Raw genomic sequence first — 21,576 nt, forward strand, 5'->3', positions numbered from 1 at the left:
TTCAACAGTTATTTATACAGATAAGATTAGTGAAAAACAGCGAAAAACAACCAGATATGCAAAGAGATTCTTAAAACACACATATATTGTGTTAGTATTTTAGACACCTAAAGACTATTCAATTATGTCTGAAATCTTTAATAAGATCACATTATGTTATGATAATTAACACACAGAGTAATATTACAGACTATTAAAATATAATTAGAAGATTCACTCAGAAATGACTAAAGAACAAATGAAACATATGAAAGTGAATAAGAAAAATAAAGAATGAAAACAGTGAATGTAAGTAAACACACAAACATTGACATCGTCTCACTCCTAAGATCTGCTGCAGATGCTGAAGTTGAGTTTGTGAGTCTCAGGACGGCTGATCCAGCGCTGATCTCCTCCAGACTGAACTGCTCCTTTTCTCTTCGTAAGGCTGCAGTTTTCCGGTGTCGTTCCGTTCCCTGGAGCCCAGTTCTGATAGCACACGATCTCTCCGCTCAACCAGAGCCACATGTTCATTTGGCAGTAGTTGTGTAAACCCAACCACACCGCCTCAGTAGACGCACGTTTAACCACATTCATCACACGACGCTGCATCTCGACTGAATGAACCGAGACCAGATCCGTATAATTCTGTCTGCAGTATCTCAGAGCTTCAGGCCACGTCAGAGTCTCGTTGATCAGAATCAGTTTATCTGGACACAAAACAAACCACAAGCAAAAACTAGAGAGAGACTGATCAAAAACAACATGCAGAACAAACACTGTGGAGGAATCTGTCATGTCAGACATGTAGCGTGAACTTTAAGATATCTGGAGGTGATGGATGGATTGTGTGTGTTTGTGAGGATCTGTTCACCTTCATGACACACAAAAGGAATTTGGACGTCGCAAGAGCCGTCATACCATTTACCCTGAGCGTTCGAATAGATCATTGCACAGTTTTCAACACCTCCATAATTATTAGGTTCACCAGTATTCCAGTATCTGAATGAGGAGTTACTCTGATCTGACCACTGCCATGAGTCTCTGAACAGACCGATCCAGACATCATTAGATATGTGACTATCATTGATGAACTTCTGAATCTGTTGATTCTCATTCTGGTTCCTCACACTGACCAGATCAATGTGATTCTGTCTGCAGAAACTCTGAGCGTCTCTCCAGTTCTTCTTCTGATTGACAAAGACGAGTCCTGTGTTCACTTTAAGAAAAACACATGGAAACAGATTCATAAATCAGTTTGTTCATCATTCTTATGCTGGTTTATGGTTTTTAATGTGAATAAGAGCAGCGAAGCATCAGAAACACGTGTCATTCATAGACTGTTTCTACAGCTGATGATATATTAAATAATCAAATTATATTCATGATGATTTTGCTGATATAACATCAAGTATCTATTGTGAATTTCTGTGATAATTTTATTGCAACTATATTTCTCCATCATGTTTTGTTACACATTTCTGTGGAATACTGTATTCAGACACACAGAACTGAATGAGAGAAACATCAAACACATGAAGATGTTAAACTGCATATTAATGTTTAACTAGTCCTTAGAAATATATCAGCAAAAAAATCAATTCAAATGGTTGAATTGTAGACTAATAATACATACAAATGAATATTGTTGTAATAATAACACTATGGGCCCTATTTTAACGATCTGAAACGCAAGTGTCAAAACGCAAAGCGCAAGTAGCTTTGTGGGCGGGTCTTGGCGCTGTTGCTATTTTCCCGGCGGGATAAATGACTCTTGCGCCAGGCGCAAATCTGAAATGGGTTGGTCTGAAGTAGCTTCATTATTCATAGGTGTGGTTTGGGCGTAACGTGAAATAAACCAATCAGAGCGTCATCTCACATTCCCTTTAAGAGCAGGCGCGCTTGTTCTAAAGCGGATTCCTATTATAACGGCGGATTTGCCAGGCGCGCGCCAGGATCGGTTCACAGCCGAGGAGAGCAACGCTCTCGTCAGGGACGTTGGGATGGAGAAACCCACCCAAATTATCTTCGGTTAAAAAGCAAATGATAATTTGGGTAAATGTGTAAGCTAGATGTATGCTTTTATAATAAATTGTATATCTATCTATCTATCTATCTATCTATCTATCTATCTATCTATTGTAATAATGTATGATTTGCAAAAATGAAAACTGCTGCTTCTGTGTAGATGAGAGAATCAAAGTGTATGCGCGTTGTGCACACGCTACATTGATTATGGCCAAGCATGCGCCCTCAAAATAGCATATGAATAACATGCGCAACGCGCCACTGACTTTAAACCATTTTTTCCTGGTTAGTGGCGCAACTGTTTTCTAAACCTGCAAAATAGCATTAAGGAACGTTTGCGCTGGAACACGCCTCCTTTTTTGCGCTGAACCGCCCAGTGAGCGCAAGTTCATTCCCTAGTTTACCGACGTGCATCTGTGGAGGAAAAAACGCGCTTTGCGCGGGTGCAAAATAGGAATGATACATGCGTCGGTGTACAAAGTCAATTGCGCTGGGTGCAAGATAGGGCCCTATTAGTGTTTGTCTTGTTTCTAGTCTGATCGGTTTTTCACATTGTAATGGACAATTTGTCTTTGTGAGTTCAGTTAAAGTTCATCTAACAATGACGATTTTTACAGGTTTGTGTTAAGATATTTTTTTATTACATTTTTTATTGTAATACGTGTAACAAGTGAACACAATAAAATCACACTGAAAAGACAAGAACTGAATGTTGTTCTCAGGACAAGAGTTTTGTTCATAAATATCAAGATGGGGCAAGATGTTGTACATCTATTATATGTTTAAATTTTATGCATTCATTAATTCATTACAATTTACAGTATGTTTGTCAAAACAATGATTCCCTTTCAAGGGAACTCGCGTTGCGTCGAGTTTGACGCTATGGGAACGCTTTGCGTGATGACGTCTTGAAGCACATGTAAAATCAGTCCAATGGTGTGGCGGAACGTCAGAGGCGGGTGACGTTACGTACCAGGAAGCTATAAAAGCCGGCCCGAAACAGAAAACGAAAGCTTCTGTGTCTTCAGTAGCGCTTTATGTGAAATCTGTCTCTGTCTATTTATTGTTGTCTGTCACATTATTCAATCCAGCGATCAGTTCAGAATGTGTGTGCATCCCTGCCCGCGTTTTTATTACGGGTAGGGACACTCACGTTCTGTGTATTGTTTGTTTGGGAGAGGAGCATGCCCAGTCAGCACTCGAGGGTGCTGGCTTGTGTGCATTGTGAGGCGCTGTCCATGCGCTCGCTCCGATCCCGGCTGAGTTTCTTCCGGGAAGCTCGCGCTCCCCAGGGCTCGGGTCCCGCTGCTGCCGAGGCACGGCGGCGATCTCAGTCCTGGGGTTCGCAAATGGATCTATCAGCGGGGTCTGAGACGGGCTCTGCCTTATCTCAGCCCTTGCCTGATAGACCCGGTGTTTCTCATCAGGGTGCGGAAGCACGCGCGGCGGTTTCTTCCCCCCTGATGGTTACACAAACACTGCAATTGTCCAGTTCTGAGGAACTGGATGTTGTTAATGTTGAAGAATTGCTGGATGTAGTGACAAGAGCAGTCGATAGACTATGTATTGTGTGGCAATCTTATAAACAGGACGTTCGTTCAATTAAATAATAAACTTGACGAACACGTGCACAATCACAACGCCGAAATCTGCCGTTTTTCCCCGATCTCCATACTGAGGTGTCGAGATCGTGGGAGAAACCAGTGTCATATAGAGTGTTTAATTCCACATATATCTGATTATTCCTCTATTTTCTGGTTAAAGAGACATGGTTATGAGGAGATGCCAAAGGTGGGAGAGACGCTCGCGAGCTATCTCTCTCTAGCAACAGCATCGTCCCTAAGTGTTTCGGCATTGCCTAAATAAGCCCCTCAGAGTGACATAAAAAATAAAAAATATATCTCTGGTGGGCAAGGCTTATTCCGCGTGTGTTTATACACAATGTCTTTGCCATTTATGCTAACCCTGCCACTTTGTGTGTTTCGGGGCGCAGTGGTCTCCGGCGAGCACATATCTCAGGGTCCACCCGGAAACGTAGTGGTCCTGGGATGCTTGCCCCCTCCGAGGAGGGTCCTAGAGCAGTCAGTTCAGTCGTTCCCTGCCGGTTCGCCATACAGGGCACTGAATTGGTCGCTCGAGTAACATCTACACCAGTCTTGAGAGGCTGGTTCTCTTAGTAAATTTTTTGTCCTGATGCTCGAGGGCTCAGGACAATGAGGGTAGTCCCCCCCCCCGAAGTGCAGCGGTCAACACCTCTTTTCACGGTGCCCATCTCTCTTCGGTACCCTCAGGGGACCGTTCTGCCAACCCTGCCACCTCTGGTGTTTCAGGGCGCAGCGGTCTCCGGCGAGCACATATCTCAAGGTCCACCCGGAAACGTAGTGGCCTCGGGATGCCCGCCCCCTCTGAGGAGGGTGCTAGAGCAGTCTGTTTGGTCGTTCCCTGCCGGTGCGCCGTTACAGGGCGACGAACCGACTGCTCAACAGCAGGCGAAAAATACGGTGCCGTCTCTCTTCGGTGCCCTCAGGGGACCGTTCTGCCAACACTGCCGCCTCCGGTGTTACAGGGCGCAGCGGTCTCCGGCGAGCACATATCTCAAGGTCCACCCGGAAACGTAGTGGCCTCGGGATGCCCGCCCCCTCTGAGGAGGGTGCTAGAGCAGTCTGTTTGGTCGTTCCCTGCCGGTGCGCCGTTACAGGGCGACGAACCGACTACTCAACAGCAACAAAATCCAGAAACCAGTCTCGAGAGACTGGTACCTCTAGTAGAACCTTTGACAGCGTGGAAGCTACTGTCAAATGTTTCTCGTTGGGTCCTGCAGACCGTGGAAAAAGGGTATTAGATACAATTCTGGTAACGCCCACCGCGGTTTATCCCCATAAACCGCGGTGGGCGTTACCAGAATTGTGTATGCACCCTCCTCAGAGGGTGCATATTTTTCTAATATCCTGCCCACAATGGTGGGCCCCGAGCAGGTTCTGGTTATGGAACAGGAAGTAAACACTCTGTTAGAGAAAGGGGCCATAGAATATGTACCTCCCTCCAACAGGGAAACCGGGTTTTACAGCCGGTACTTCATAGTTCCAAAGTAGGACGGGGGATTGCGTCCCATTTTAGGTCTTCGAGTTGTCATGCAGCTCAAGTTCAAAATGTTAACATTGAGACAATCGTGCCACAAATTAGTCCGAGGACTGGTTTGTCACGATAGACCTCAAGGACGCATATTTCCATCCATCCGTGTCATTGGAAGTTCCTGAGGTTTGCTTTCGGGGGCAAAGCATACCAATATCGAGTTCTTCCATTCGGCCTGGCTTTATCACCCCGCACTTTCACCAAATGCGTGGATGCAGCTCTGGCGCCTCTGCGCCTCCGGGGTATTCGCATCACGAACTACATCGACGATTGGTTGATTTTAGCTCAGTCGCATTAGATGGCGGTTCAACATCAAGACGTTGTTCTCGCCCATATGAAAGAGTTGGGGTTACGGCTGAACGCCAAAGCTAGGCCAGCTACTCACTGTCAAACAGTTCCAGAGACTGTTGGGTCTCATGGCAGCAGCTTCCAACGGGATACCTTTTGGACTGCTGCACATGAGGCCCCTGCAGTGGTGGCTCAGGACCAGAGGGTTTTTCCCCGAGGGGCAACCCATTTCGCACAATCAAGGTCACGCGGTGATGCCTACGTGCCTTGGTTATGTGGAATAAACCTTGGTTCCTGTCCCAGGGCCCAGTGCTGGGAGCTCCTTGTCGTCGCAAACTGCTAACGACGGATGCTTCCCTCACGGGTTGGGGAGCGATCCTGAGGGTCGCTCATCTCAAGGTCTGTGGGAAGACCATCATCGTTCCTGGCATTCTATAGCCTAGAGATGTTAGCTGTCTTCCGGGCTCTGAGGAGCTTTATCACAGGTCTCAGGGGACACCATGTGTAGTACATACGGACAACACGTCGGTAGTCGCCTATATCAAGGGGGTTTGCGCTGGCACGCCATATCCTCTTGTGGTCCCAGGGGAAGTTGCTGTCACTCAAGGCAGCCTACATCCCCGGGGTCCAGAATATAGGAGCAGACACTCTGTCGAGACAGGGGCCGAGGCCCGGGGAATGGTGGCTCCACCCCCGAGGTGGTGGAGCTGATATGGAAATTATAAGTGGATCTGTTTGCGTCTCGAGAGACGTCTCACTGTCCACTTTGGTTCTCCCTCACGCATCCAGCTCCTCTGGGACCGGATGCTATGGTACAGACGTGGCCGAGGCTACGTCTGTACGCCTTTCCCCTAGTTGCTCTGCTCCCGGGAGTTCTGGAAAGAGTTCGCAGGGACCGGGTTTGCCTGCTTCTTATAGCCCCGCGCTGGCCGGGCAGAGTATGGTTTCCCGATCTGGTATCCCTCCTCGACGGGCATCCTCTGGAGTTACCCGTCAGGAGAGACCTTCTGTCCCAAGCAGGGGGCTCGATTTTTCACCCCCGACCAGAACTGTGGAACCTGTGGGCTTGGCCTCTGAGGGGGCCCAGCTCATAGAGTCAGGTCTCTCAACTGAGGTTGTTGAGACCATTCTACAGTCCAGAGCTCCCTCCACGAGGAAACTTTATGCCCTGAACTGGAGAGTATTCACCTCTTTGTGTAGTGACCGTCGGTTGGATCCAGTCAACTGCCCAATTGGTACAGTTCTGGAGTTCCTGCAGGACCGGTTCACTGCAGGTCTGACCCCGTCCACTTTAAAGGTTTATGTGGCGGCCGTAGGTGCTTACCACAGTCCTTTGGGTGGAATGTCTGTGGGGAAAGACCCCTTTGGTATCTCGTTTCCCTCGTGGCACTTGGAGGTCCTCCTCCCTTTCGAAATCGGACCAGGAGGCGATTAATTTGCTTTGCCCTGTTCGGGCGTTAGATGCGTATTTCCACAGAGCTGCCCTGTGGCGTAAAAGTGACATTTGCTCCCCTAACAAGGGAGGTCCAGTGTCTAAGCAAAGGATGAGCAGTGGGTGGTTGAGACTATCTCACTTGCTTATGAGGCGGCTGGACAGACTTCTCCTGTAGGCTGTCCGGTCGCACTCTACGAGGAGTATGGCGGCCTCTAAGGCCCTTATATCAGGAGTTTCGTTACAGGACGTTTGTGATGCGGCAGGCTGGTCCTCACCGCACACTTTCGTCAGGTTCTACTCTCTGGATCTAGACTCTGCTCCAGGGTCTCATGTTTTGTCTTCCTAGTGCTGCTCACCAGATTTCACACAGGACAGACATTTGTAGCTATGGAGGCGTTGGTATAGACGTTCCCATAGCGTCAAACTCGACGCAACGCGAGTTCCCTTGAAAGGGAACGCCTCGGTTACGACTGTAACCTCGGTTCCCTGAATAGGGAACGAGCGTTGCGTCACCTTGCCATATCTCCTTCATGCCTGTCAACACGACTTCAGACTTTACGAAGCTTTCGTTTTCTGTTTCGGGCCGGCTTTTATAGCTTCCTGGTACGTGACGTCACCCGCCTCTGACGTTCCGCCACACCATTGGACTGATTTTGCATGTGCTTCAAGACGTCATCACGCAAAGCGTTCACATAGCGTCAAACTCGACGCAACGCTCGTTCCCTCTTCAGGGAACCGAGGTTACAGTCGTAACCGAGGCGTTTTATATTTTTAAATTTAAAATTTACAATATAAAGTCTGCTGAAAATATAATTCTCTAGGCTCATACTGGCATATTCCCACAGTTATGAACAACAAATATCTAAATGTGTTCAATATCAGTTTCTTTTCACATTTTTATTCACATTATATTGTGCATCTTTTCATTAATGAATGTTTATTGTGATTGTATGGAGCTGCACTTACTGTTAGATGAACTGCAGATGAAAGTCAGGCTGTTACTACATGAAGAATCATTCCACTCTCCATTTCTCATGAAAGCACATCTCTCAACTCCACCATCAGGTTGTCCAGATCTCCAGTTCAGATAGAGCGCAGGTTCACCTGAAGACCACTGCCATTTATCAACACTCGTCCTCTTCAGTCCAATCCAGATAGACTGATCACCTCCATCATTCACACTCTTCTTCAGCTCGTTCATGTCGTTCATGTTGTCAACGGTGGCCAGATCTGTGTAATTCTCTCTGCAGAATCTCTGAGCTTCAGTCCAGTTCTTCCACACGTTTATAAAGTGATACTGACGCTGAACACATTCAGATACGGAGCAGAGAGCTGTGAAAGAGAGCGTTTGATTTAATGCTTTTCATAACAGGGTCAAACCTGATGAAACTATAAACCATAAATAATACAACTGTAAGCTCCAATCACCGGCCCAAAGACGGTGTCCAGTGTCTTGGTTCGAAGGGAATTCAGCGTGTATGACGTTTCGGGCGCTTCTGGAAAAATCACTTTAATTTATTAAACAGTTAATTTCCAATTTTAATTCTGACTCCATGAATAATTTAATCTGACTCCAAATTTTAAGTGACTCTTTGTTTATCCCAATTGTCTATCTTAACAGCTGATCCGCAGATTAGTTGTGATTTAATTTAGACCAAGAATTATTCTGGGCATCTCATACTTTCAAATATTCGCTCATTACGGACCTAGTGTCACTTTGAGACGTCACGTCGCGACTGCGCGCTCACGATCACAAACTAGCCAGTCCTGAAATAGTCAGAGGGTGCAGTACAAATATTTTACCCTATGCGGCCGCACACTACAGACCCATAGGTGTAATTTTTATAATATTTGCAGCATACAACATGCTAAGTCAGGGAATAGTCAGAAATCAGAAGGTTTTCTAAGATGTGCCCCATGGTCCATTCAAAGTGCCTTCAGTTTGATCTATTCTGGACAAAGATTTGCGGAAACACCAGACTACACATTAATCTACTGGAAATAATGATTTCAGAAGAATGCAGAATAAATCAAGGTTAACATTTATTTTTGCCAGGCAGAATTAAACATCCAATAAAAAGAATTAAAAAGAATACATAATACACAACTGATCAGCATATAATAGAGACAACATTCAAAATGCAATATCAAAAATAGTTTCAAAGAGTCAGCATACCTGGCAATAAAGACACACAGCAACAGTGTGGGAAGTTCTGTTTACAGATGCTTCCTTGAGTGGTTTGCCAATCCCCTTTAAATACCCAAGTGGAACAAAAGAACAATAAACATCTAGCACCCAAATATTTACTCAGCTTTTGCTGGACCCTTTCTCGTGCCCAAGTGGTCACGCCTGAGTTTGGGGGATAAACACAAATGGTTATCTATTATCTTTATTGGGGCATCTTCCCACATCAGAAGAACAGGCATTGTTTTCTTTGTTCTGACTGTTCTGCTGCTGCGGGAATGAAACTTCTTTACCATTCGCACCAGAAGTATTTATTTTGACCTCTCATAAAACAACTGGAGACAGTAGGTGTGTGTGTTTTGCATGGCTGAATGAGACCTGGGGGGAGAAGATAGTGTGAGGAGTCAGGACCCCAGCATGGGGGGGAAGAGATGAGATTGGAGAAGTTGTGTTGTGCTCTCTGTCCCATAGATCTCTTCTTTAGATTAGTGAGTTTTATTGTTTTATTGCGGGTTAGGATTCTTGAATTCAGTCTTAGTAAAAGTCCATCCTTACACAACAAACACACTCACCAATGAGAAGAAGAATCAAATATAGAGTTTGGTCCATTTCTGAGGAAGAAACACATTAGAAAAACTCAAAAACTCAAGTAAAAAAAACAAAAACAAAAAAAAACTCAAGGTTTAACATGAAACATTTTAGCAGCATAACACGATTCACAATCATTCTGACAATATTAACATCTGAAAGTGTAATTGTGTTTGAAGAATGAACATGTTCTTACTTTAGAGGTCGTGTGTTTCTGTCCTGAGTCTGATGTTTCTGTCTGCAGGTTTAAACTACATGATTATTATATCTGCTCTAATCCCTCATTCAGATCATCACATCATTTGTTTATTACTTAAAAACCCCTATTTTATATTTTACTTCCTCCTTATTTGTGTATTTGTCCAACTCTTTCCCCTTATTTACATCTTGACGTCTGTGTCAGTCTGTATAAGTCAATATGAATATGGACCTTAATAAGAAAATTATATACATATTAACATTCATAATTTAAATTTGAACATTAATAACTAAACAATTCTCTAATGTTATTGCTGGACTGTATGACTCGTGTTCAGTGGTGGTAAGTAACGAAGTAAAAATACTTCGTTACTTTACTTAAGTATTTTTTTCGGGGATCTGTACTTTACTTGAGTATGATTTATTTGCATCTACTTTCACTCTTACTCCACTACAATATTAAAGACAAAGTTTACTTTTTACTCCGATACATTTCCCCATGCCCACTCCCAAGTATTTATTACACTGGCTTTCCAAACCAATGAAAAACTTGGTTTTCTTTTGAAAAAAAAGAACGCGCGAGGCCGCGAGCTCTTTGCCGGCATAGCCTATGCTCACGCAGCAGTCAGTTAGTTCGCCATTGCGAAGTGGAAGATGACCGATGAAACAGATGAAGCTGCAGCATATTGCTGCCAGCAATGATCCCGAGATTCCCGATAAGCATCACCCATGGCCATATCTCATGGAAATAGTCAAATTCACTGAAGTCAAGGGAGATTCTTATCGGCTGAAATGTCTTCTTTGCCTGCCACGGGTGAATGCAATTTCAGCATTCAAAACTTCACTCTCAAATCTGAGAAAACATATTTAGGTGAGTTGACGTTAATGATGTTACTACTGTTAGCTAAGTGATTTCACATTGACTAACGTTATATGGAACATGTCTATTGCAAGTTCAACCCCTATACATAGTTCCCACAGGCCAATTAATGTCACGTGACCTCCCCGGAGACGCCATCTTTGAGGGCATAAGCTGCTGTGTTTACAAGGTTTTACAAGCAAATTTCGAAGATTTCTTCCTATTTATAATGTTACGAAAATCATGAAGAGACAAAGTGACAGAGATTATAATGACACTCTATTAACACAAGACAGAGAGAGGTACAATGCGAAAATTTCAGTCAGAAATGGTGTTGATCCGTATACGCTAAACTGAGCACTGATTTTGCAGCTTTGGCTCAGAATACTGTATTATCCATGTGTACCATTATCTGGTATTGGCTAGGAGTTTTAACACATGTAAGCAATTCAGAGCCTGGAAATATGTGCATGAATATGAATATACACGGTATGAAAATAAATAAAACTTGCGTGCAAATTAATGTAACAGTTAATGCGGAACTACTTTATACGCGGGTTCTTTAGGGTCATAATCTGAGATTGCAAGGCTGGAATGTGTGTGTGTGCGTCAGTCTGTGTGTGTGTGTGAGTGAGAGAGAGAGTCGCGGGCGCGATCGAACAGTGGAAACAATGTTGTTTTTGTATGTTTTTAATACATCGTCATTTTGTACATACAGGACATCATTCAAACTGCAAAGTGTTAACTTATCTCGCAATAAAAAACAACAAATTCTTGCGTGTTTTGAGGGAGTTTCTTTCCTGTTTATCCTCGCCAGCCATAACCTCCATCGTTGTTCTGACAAAAGCTTTGTCTTGTCACATTCATGAAGTCTAATGACGGATAACGTTATACTGTAAAATCCAAATTTAACTGAACCTCCGGCACGATTTGAACATCCATTGACCCAGCAGGAGATGACCATTTTCACTTTTTGTCACGAAATGAACTCGTTTCAGCTTCTTCGTCTAATGTTCTGCCACAGCATGCCCACAGAAATGGCGCCGGGTCGGCAAATGCCCATATGTTGTGACGTCATGTGGGAACTATGTATAGGCTACTGCGTTAAGGTGCTTCATTGTCTCTTGATTGCAAATCTAACAAATTCTTAATTGCAGTATCTAATCACATCATTTGTTCAATTAAAACATTGCATATCACTCCCAAAACAATCTGCTTAATTATTTATATTTACATTTATATTTTAATTTTGAATATTTACTTTTTACTTTCGGTACTTAAGTATTTTTTAAATCGGATACTTTTGTACTTTTACTCAAGTGATGTTTGAATGGAGGACTTTCTACTTTTACTGAAGTCATTTTTTATTTATGTATATACTTTTACTTGAGTATAACTTTTGAGTACTTTTACCACCCCTGCTCGTGTTACATCCCTGTTCAGTTTGACGTGTGTTTGTGTTTCTCTGTTTTTTGGTCACTTTTTATCTGTTTGTGTGTGAACTGAACAACCCACTAATGATGTGATTGATGAGGGTTGAGTTCATTAGTGAAAACTGGTAATACTGGTTACTGAGAGCCTTTAAAAACCCCTGTTTGAGGCTCCAGTCAAAGAGAAAGAAACGTGTGTGAGATGAAGGAGTGAGTTTGACTATTGAGAGTTTGTGTTGAGAAGAGGGGTTGAAAACGGTTTTTGCTCTTATATTTCTTCTTTTTCTTCCTCTTCTGAGAGCCGAGATCACTGGTGTTGAGGAGGAGACTGTAATATCTTGGGGTTCGATTAAGGCACGGGAGACGGTAGTTTAAATCCCTCAATAAAACTGCCAGAAAACATCAGCATCAACACACACACTGCTCTGCAGCTTCCTGATTACCCCGAACCACGTGACCTTAAGAACCAATCACATAACTACATTTCACAACATGAGAAACCGTACTTGGTTACTTACGTAACCTCGGTTCCCTTAGAGATAAGGGAACGAGTACTGCGTTGCAAACGCTGTGGGAAAACTCCTTTTCTCGAGAATATTGAAGCCTTTATTTTAAAACGCATTGCATGCAGCACAGGCGAGAGCATCAAGCTCGCGTGAGCGAGCTGATAGGCTGTGCTGTGGGCAACTGCACGAACCAATGGCGGATCGGCAGAGGCGCGCGAACCAATCAGGGAGCTTGGCACACTGCCAGTGTCAAGCGCGCGAAACTGCACGTGACCAAAGCATATAAATATAGACAATATTCCGCCATTTGACAGATATAATCGACTGAAGCGAGAACACCTGACATAAGAGAGATTGCACGGCAAGGCAACGCAGTACTCGTTCCCTTATCTCTAAGGGAACCGAGGTTACGTAAGTAACCAAGTACGTTCCCTTACGAGAACGTTCTCTCGTACTGCGTTGCAAACGCTGTGGGAACGCTTATTTAAAACGCCGTGCAATTAATCTCTTATGGCCGCTCTGACTCACCAGAAGTTCCGGGAAGTTACAGAATAGCCAGGATAAAACGAGACCGCATTTCGGGCCCATAAAATATCCAATAATAAAGATCTGGGCCAAGGGCCAGATTAACTTCACCACAAGTCCAGTGACAACTGAGTGTCCAATTTCACAACTAGTCTGGGTCCACAGAGCCAAAGTCTAGAAGGAAAAATTGTGTCTGCAAAGCAGAGACATATAAGTTGAAAAAACTCACAAATGTGGACGGAGTGGACTTAGCCGGCCGCCACACAAATATCCTGTATAGGAACACTCACGTGTTCAGGTCTGAAGTCAGACTGAGTCCGCAGAGCCAGGTTCTGAACAGAAAAGAGCTCGTGCCTGCAGAGCAGGAACATCCAAGCTATAGAATCTAACAAATGTGGACGGAACGGACCAACCGGCCACCGCACAAATGTCCAGATAAGAACACTCATGTGTCTGAGTCCTAAAGTCAGCCTGGGTCCGCAAAGCCAGGGTTTAGACAGAAAGAACTCGTGCCTGCAGGGCAGGAACGTCTAGGTTATAGAATCTGACAAATGTGGACGGAACGGACCAGCCGGCCACCGCACAAATGTCCTCGATAGGAACACCACTCGACCAGGCCCACGAAGAGGCGACACCTCTCGTGGAGTGAGCTCTAACACCTATGGGACAGGAAAGGCCCAGTGAAGTGTAAGCCAGAGCAATGGCGTCAACTATCCACCTGGACAGCGTGAGCTTAGTAACAGGAAGGCCCTTGGTTCGGCCCCCGAAACAAACAAAGAGCTGTTCAGACTGTCTGAAAGAGGCCGAACGCTCCAGATAAATTCTCAAAGCTCTGACGGGGCAAAGCGTGAGAGAATCACTGTCCTCTTCGGAGGAGGGAAGAGCTGACAGAGAAATAACCTGGGCTCTGAACGGAGTTGAGAGCACCTTAGGAATATATCCATGTCTTGGCCTAAGGATGACCTTGGAGTCATTAGGGCCAAACTCCAGACAGGAAGCGCTAGTAGAGAGCGCCTGCAAGTCCCCTACTCTTTTAACTGACGCCAGTGCCAGAAGCAGGGCGGTCTTCAGAGAGAGGGGCTTGAGATCTGCTGACTGAAGTGGTTCAAAGGGAGGTCCCCTAAGAGCCCGCAGGACCAGTGAAAGGTCCCAGGCCGGCACAGACGGTGGCCGAGGCGGGTTAAGCCTTCTGGCACCCTTAAGGAAACGAACTATAAGGTCGTTTTTACCTAAGGAGGCTCCGGCTACCAATACATGAAAAGCAGCGATGGCTGCTACGCACACTTTGAGAGTGGAGGGGGAGCGACCCGCGTCCAACATCTCCTGTAGAAAAGAAAGCACTTTTGGCACTTCACAAGTGTGTGGGTCGAGGTTTCGAGCTAAACACCAGCTGGAAAACACTGACCATTTTAGGAGATAGAGGCGTCTAGTAGACGGAGCTCTAGCCTCCATAATAGTGTTTAGGACACCTTCTGGGAGATCCTGGGGTACCCGTTGAGTGGCCATACATGTAGGGCCCACAAGTCGGGACGAGGATGCCAGATTGTCCTGTCGGCCTGAGCCAGAAGGTCGCACCTCAGTGGAATTGGCCAGGGGTCTATTACAGACAGTTGCATCAACTCTGGGAACCAGATCTGGGTCCGCCAGAGAGGAGCCACCAAGAGGACCGCGCTTTTGGTGTTCCTGATCCGTTCGATGACCTGAGGGAGCATCGAGACCGGAGGAAACGCATAGAGAGGGAGGTTGGGCCAGTTGTGGGCCAACGCATCCCTGTTCTTTGAAAAGAATATTGGGCAGTGACAGTTGTCTTCTGAGGCGAAAAGATCTATTTCTGCCTTCCCGAAGATCTCCCAAAGCAGGAGAACCGTCTGAGGGTGGAGAGACCATTCCTCTGGGGGAACTCTGCCCCGAGAGAGCATGTCTGCTCCTGTGTTCAACGTGCCTGGCACGTGAGCTGCCCTGAGCGAGCGCAGGTTGGTGTGAGCCCATAGCAGGTGGGACCTGAGGCCGCCCTGGCGATTTATGTAGGAGACCACTGACATATTGTCCGTTCGGACCAGCACGTGGTGTCCAGCCAGGTGAGGGAGGAAGGTTTTTAGGGCTAGAAAAACTGCTCTCATTTCGAGGCAGTTGATGTGTAGGCGTTTCTCCGAGCTCGACCAGAGGCCGGAGGCAGGCCTGCCCTCGTACAGCGCTCCCCAACCTGAGTTGGAAGCGTCTGTTGAAATCACCCTCCTCTCTGAGACCACCCCCATGCTTACGCCCTGCTGGTACCAGCTGGCGTCTTTCCAAGGGGCCAGGGCTTGAACACAGCGCTGGTTCACCTTGATAACCAAGTGGCCTGAATGCCAGGCGTGGGGTGGCACCAGAGGTGCTAGCCACAGCTGAAGAGGACGCATACGCAGTAGGCCGAGTTGGAGTACTGATGATGCGGAGGCCATGAGGCCAAGGATCCTCTGGAACGTTCTGAGGGGTACATAAGAGCCCTCTGTGAACGATGCTGCGAGCTGCTGAATCGTTAGAGCACGGGCCGGTGTGGGCCATGCTCTCATAAGTACGGGGTCGAGAACTGTTCCCAGGAACGTGATACGTTGGCTGGGCAACAGAATACTCTTGGCAAAATTGACCTTGAGCCCTAGACATTCTAGATGTCTGAGGAGCCAGGCTCTGTGAGTATGTGACTCTGCCTCTGACTGGGTCAATATGAGCCAGTCGTCGAGGTAGTTCAGGATGCGCATTCCCCGCTGTCTCAGGGGGGAGAGAGCTGCATCCATGCACTTTGTGAAAGTACGAGGTGCCAGTGCCAGTCCAAATGGTAGGACTGTGTACTGGTATGTCTGCCCCTCGAAGGCGAATCTCAAGAATGGCCTGTGGTGGGGGTTCACTTGAATGTGAAAGTAAGCGTCTTTTAGATCTATTGAGAAAAACCAGTCGCCTGGGCGAATTTGCGCCAGGATGTGTCTGGTCGTGAGCATTCTGAACGGCCGTGACATGAGAGCCTTGTTCAGATGTCTCAGATCTAAAATGGGTCTCAGGCCGCCGTCTTTCTTTGGAACAAGAAAGTAACGGCTGTAAAAACCTGACTCGCTCTGAGAAAGGGGGATCTTTTCGATGGCCCCTTTGGCCAGCAGACTTAACACTTCGGTGCAGAGGACATGACTCAGTGTGCTCCTTACCGTGGCTTGTATAACCGCATGGAAACGCGGTGGTCTGCGGGCGAACTGAAGCGAGTAACCGCGCTTTATGATGTTCATTACCCATTCTGAAACTCTGGGGATAGCTTGCCAAGCTAGAGCCCGCAGAGACAGAGACATTATCATATCTGGAACGCCCAGTGTTGGGGGTTCGAACTGACATGTATGTGAGGGAGAAATTTTGCTCGATTTGTGCTTTTTGTGGGTCGCTGTTAAAACAGCGTTTGTGTGCAGGGGTGCGTGACAGGTGACGGGCCCATGTTCTGCATTTAATACTGCTCCAACCGCCTGAACTGAAGAGGGGGCTGAGAGTAGCACTCGAGCGATCTTCGGGGCTGGTCCGGCCGCGGCGGGACAATGACCCCTCTTTAAGCCGGTTAGGACGGCTTCTTGGGCTCGTGATCGAGCGTGAGCTTCGGCCGCGGGCCCTGGCGCTTAGGGAACGGGAACCGTTTTGCAGGCTTCATGCGCTGGCTAGTCTCAGCCACTGGGCGGGGCTGGAGGACTTGTGAAGCTACCCTCTCAGGTCGCAGCGTGCTCTTGGGGCGCCGTTGGACCGAACTAGAGCGTTTAGGGAGGAAATGCTTCATGGCGCTGGAGGCTTTCTGAGCCTCAGTGAAGCGTTCGGCGAAGCCGCTGACAGATGGGCCAAAGAGACCAGATGCTGTGACCGGAGAATCGAGGAAGGCGGTTTTGTCTGCGTCCCTGATTTCGGTCAATGTCAGCCATAGGTGGCGCTCTAAAACTACTAGGCTGGCCATGTTGCGGCCCAGTGCTTGAGCGGTGGTCTTAGTGGCCCGTAGCGCAGATCTGTCGCACTTCTGAGGTCCTTAAAAGTGTCTGGGTCAGGGCCTGACTCATCCATGGAGCGGAGGAGCTTTGCCTGAAACACTTGGAGGGACGCCATGGCGTGGAGAGCAGAGGCGGCTTGACCGGCGGCAGCATAAGCGCGGCTGGCAATGGCCGAAGTAGTTCTGCACGGCTTAGATGGGTGCACAGTCTTAGACCTCCAACTTCCTGCAGTGGGAGGGCATAAGTGTGCAGCGACCGCTTCCTCCAGTGGGGGGAGACACACATAACCTTTTTCTTCAGCGCCGTCAACAGTGGAGGGCGTTGAAGAAGCAGATGAGCGCGTTCGCGCTGAAAAGGGCGCGCGCCAGCTTTTAGTGAGCTCTACGTGGACCTCAGGCAGAAATGGAGCGGCGCACTGACGAGGGGCCTGTTGGCGCCCCGGCAGGTACCACTCGTCGAGGCGGCTTCTGGCAGGCTCAGCTGGAGAAAAACCAGTAGAGTCCCCGCTCGTTGACAGCGCGAGACATGACGCGGAAGAGTTCGACGTCGATGTTCGCTCGAGTGTCAGAAGGGTCTAACTGAGACGGGGGGGAGGGGTCCGCGGAGCCCAACAATCCTCGTTCTCAGATGCCGCCACGGAACTGCGTCATGCATTAACATCAGCAGATCCGTCAAAAGAGACGAATCCCGCCGCTTCAGACAAGGGGGCGTTGGTCGCTCTGAGAGAACAGAACTGAGAATAGCGTGGGGGAAGCACGTGGAGAAAAGCCCAGCGTGCATCCGCTAAACTCACCGCGTTCAGGACGCCTCATGCGCCGCTTCTTCCTACGGGGCTCGCGGGGCGCCGAAGACGGAAGATGGGCGGGATAACTCACCGACGAAGCGAGAGCGAGTCTCGAGCGGAGAGTAGAAACAGGCATCCCGTCGCAGAGAAAGCAGCCGCCTATAGTGAGCGCTGACTCGGCGTGCTCAGACAGGCAGCACACAGAGTGTGTGTCTGTAAACACAAGCAGGGGAAACCCGCAGTATTCACAGATAGAGAGCGGCATTTGAATCAACACCGCGCGCTGTGAAAACAGCAAATTTGCTCTTTTAGGATAGAGAGAAAGAGAAAAAGGATACTCGTCGGATGCCACAGGGAAACGCTCAGCTGGCAGATGCCGGGATGCGAAGCTGTTCCGCTGGACGGCTGTTCAACGACGAGCGGCTTCTTTATCCGGAGAAGATCAGCGACGAGGTGAGTCGAGCTGAAGGAGATAAAATCTGTCAAATGGCGGAATATTGTCTATATTTATATGCTTTGGTCACGTGCAGTTTCGCGCGCTTGACACTGGCAGTGTGCCAAGCTCCCTGATTGGTTCGCGCGCCTCTGCCGATCCGCCATTGGTTCGTGCAGTTGCCCACAGCACAGCCTATCAGCTCGCTCACGCGAGCTTGATGCTCTCGCCTGTGCTGCATGCAATGCGTTTTAAAATAAAGGCTTCAATATTCTCGAGAAAAGGAGTTTTCCCACAGCGTTTGCAACGCAGTACGAGAGAACGTTCTCGTAAGGGAACCAGTCTACTACAGAGACATGACAGACATTCACAACAGAGACGAGATAAAGACATTAAAGTGCTCATATCATGATTTCATTCCCCTGAAGTCCATTTCTAATGTTAGTAAAGGTTGTTGGACTCTCATTATCTCACTGAAATAATATCATTATCTTCTGCTGCTGCTGTTTCAGAATAAACGTGTCTTTATTTCCTCCATTTAAATACTTGATTGTGATTGGCTGGAATGAAGAGATTAAAACATTATTTTTTTTAAGATTTCATCTCTTTGTGAAAATTCTTATTTTGTTTCATTTCATACTCCTGCTGTTTACTGTTTCTTTGCTTGTCTATAAAACATGAACACATCTGCATGTAAACACATCCTCATCACTCATTTGTTTATGTCTACATTTAGACTTTCAGGAAGGACAATATTTACATCTCTGACGTGAAACAGGAGAAACAGTGAGTGTTCTTGTTCTTGTCGTATTTCATTATATTTCATTCATTTGTATTCATTTAGTTTTACTGGAACAACAGGAAAGTTACTCTATAACTGTCCCAATTCAGAGCTGAATCCTTCGAACTCCACAAAGGTCGAATCAAAAGTTGTTAAACGGGACACTCTAACATATGGAGGATTTCCTGTTTACATCACCAGCTGTTCCCGCCCACCACTCCTGTCGCCTAGCAACTGTGACAGATGCCATCAAGACACAGCAGAGACGTTTCTGACAGACTTTTAAATATAAAGATGGAGCCATTTTTAGTTTTTTAGAAGCCACCGGGCATATTTCAGGCTGAGACAAGACCATGGACAGTAAAAAGATGTATATTTATTTTGTTATTTAAATATGAACATTTTGTTTTATATTTGAAATAAGCAGTGGTGGAACACCTCTCTAACAACACCTCATCCTTCAGGATGAACCACGGCCCAGTTGCAGCAGTGGGTTTCCAATTAATTTGCCAACAGGAATTTTTTATTTAAAAGTATATTTTCATGTTAACTATGGTGCAGTGGTGAAAAGAAAAATTGTGCTCAAGTAAAATTATTGCTACTAAAGAAATCATTTATCTTTATAGTACAAGTAGAAGTACAGAACAATAACATAACTCAAGTAAGAGTAAATAAGTAGTTTGCTGAAAAACTACTCAAGTTACTACGTTACAAAGTAGGGGTGAGCGGGGCACAAACTAACGTGGGGTTAGTTGTAACACACATGGTTGAAAACTTTACACACATGCCAGCATGATGAAACTTAGTGTATTAGTAGTTGCCATATCAACACTATATAGAGAAAAAATGTGCCAAAATTAAAAAAAATCTGTGGAAGATATCACTGAATATTTATTTAACCATAGCAAGTACATTTCTTACTTAAGTAAAATTTTGATCTCTGTTTTTTGTGTTTATGTAAAAATTAGATAAATCTGATATTAATTCAATCTTGTGTGCGGCAGTCATCCATGAGGGGCTGTCGCCTTTACTTTCGCTTTGTGTTTATTTATTTTCTGATTATTAAAATGTGATGAATGTTTGCCGGTTCCAGCCTTCCCATAACAACATACTTTGCTACATTGGTTCCGAAGCCCGGGAGGAAGGAGGGATACGCTGTGTCCCTGTGTCCCGAGAGCCGGCGGTGCTGAGGGGGATCGCGGTGCTGAGGAGGCCAAGCAGAAAAGAAGCGGTGACCGCTGGTGGCTGTCTGAGGAGGAGGAGCTGGAGCGATTGAGGCGGAGAGCTTGCTGCCGTGCTCCTGGGTCGAGGAGGGGTGACCGCCGGTGGCTGTCTGAGGAGGAGGAGCTGGAGCGATTGAGACGGAGAGCTCGCTGGGTCGAGGAGGGGTGACCGCCGGTGGCTGTCTGAGGAGGAGGAGCTGGAGCGATTGAGGCGGAGAGCTCGCTGCCGTGCTCCTGGGTCGAGGAGGGGTGATCGCCAGTGGCTGTCTGAGGAGGAGGAGCTGGAGCGATTGAGAGCTCGCTGAGTCGAGGAGGGGTGACCGCCGGTGGCTGTCTGAGGAGGAGGAGCTGGAGCGATTGAGGCGGAGAGCTCGGTGCCGTGCTCCTGTGTCGAGGAGGGGTGACCGCCGGTGGCTGTCTGAGGAGGAGAAGCTGGAGCGATTGAGACGGAGAGCTCGCTGGGTCGAGGAGGGGTGACCGCCAGTGGCTGTCTGAGGAGGAGGAGCTGGAGCGATTGAGGCGGAGAGCTTGCTGCCGTGCTCCTGGGTCGAGGAGGGGTGACCGCCGGTGGCTGTCTGAGGAGGAGAAGCTGGAGCGATTGAGACGGAGAGCTCGCTGGGTCGAGGAGGGGTGACCGCCGGTGGCTGTCTGAGGAGGAGGAGCTGGAGCGATTGAGGCGGAGAGCTCGCTGCCGTGCTCCTGGGTCGAGGAGGGGTGACTGCCAGTGGCTGTCTGAGGAGGAGGAGCTGGAGCGATTTAGAGCTCGCTGAGTCGAGGAGGGGTGACCGCCGGTGGCTGTCTGAGGAGGAGGAGCTGGAGCGATTGAGGCGGAGAGCTCGCTGCCGTGCTCCTGTGTCGAGGAGGGGTGACCGCCGGTGGCTGTCTGAGGAGGAGAAGCTGGAGCGATTGAGACGGAGAGCTCGCTGGGTCGAGGAGGGGTGACCGCCAGTGGCTGTCTGAGGAGGAGGAGCTGGAGCGATTGAGGCGGAGAGCTTGCTGCCGTGCTCCTGGGTCGAGGAGGGGTGACCGCCGGTGGCTGTCTGAGGAGGAGAAGCTGGAGCGATTGAGACGGAGAGCTCGCTGGGTCGAGGAGGGGTGACCGCCGGTGGCTGTCTGAGGAGGAGGAGCTGGAGCGATTGAGGCGGAGAGCTCGCTGCCGTGCTCCTGGGTCGAGGAGGGGTGACCGCCAGTGGCTGTCTGAGGAGGTGGAGCTGGA

General features: G+C 47.5%; 1 protein-coding gene across 1 annotated transcript; it reads right to left on the reverse strand.

Annotated features, from left to right (window-relative positions):
- Positions 1-324: 324 nt before the first annotated feature.
- Positions 325-9,656, reverse strand: LOC308705583 (C-type mannose receptor 2-like; the record flags this gene model as incomplete). Its single annotated transcript, XM_081390663.1, has 4 exons — positions 325-689; positions 854-1,198; positions 7,829-8,194; positions 9,620-9,656. The coding sequence occupies 4 exons, from the start codon at positions 9,654-9,656 to the stop codon at positions 325-327; spliced, it is 1,113 nt and encodes a 370-aa protein (XP_081246789.1).
- Positions 9,657-21,576: the final 11,920 nt, after the last annotated feature.

The sequence above is a fragment of the Scardinius erythrophthalmus genome, assembly GCF_964197995.2.
Source record: "Scardinius erythrophthalmus genome assembly, chromosome: 2".
NCBI lineage: Eukaryota > Metazoa > Chordata > Actinopteri > Cypriniformes > Leuciscidae > Scardinius > Scardinius erythrophthalmus.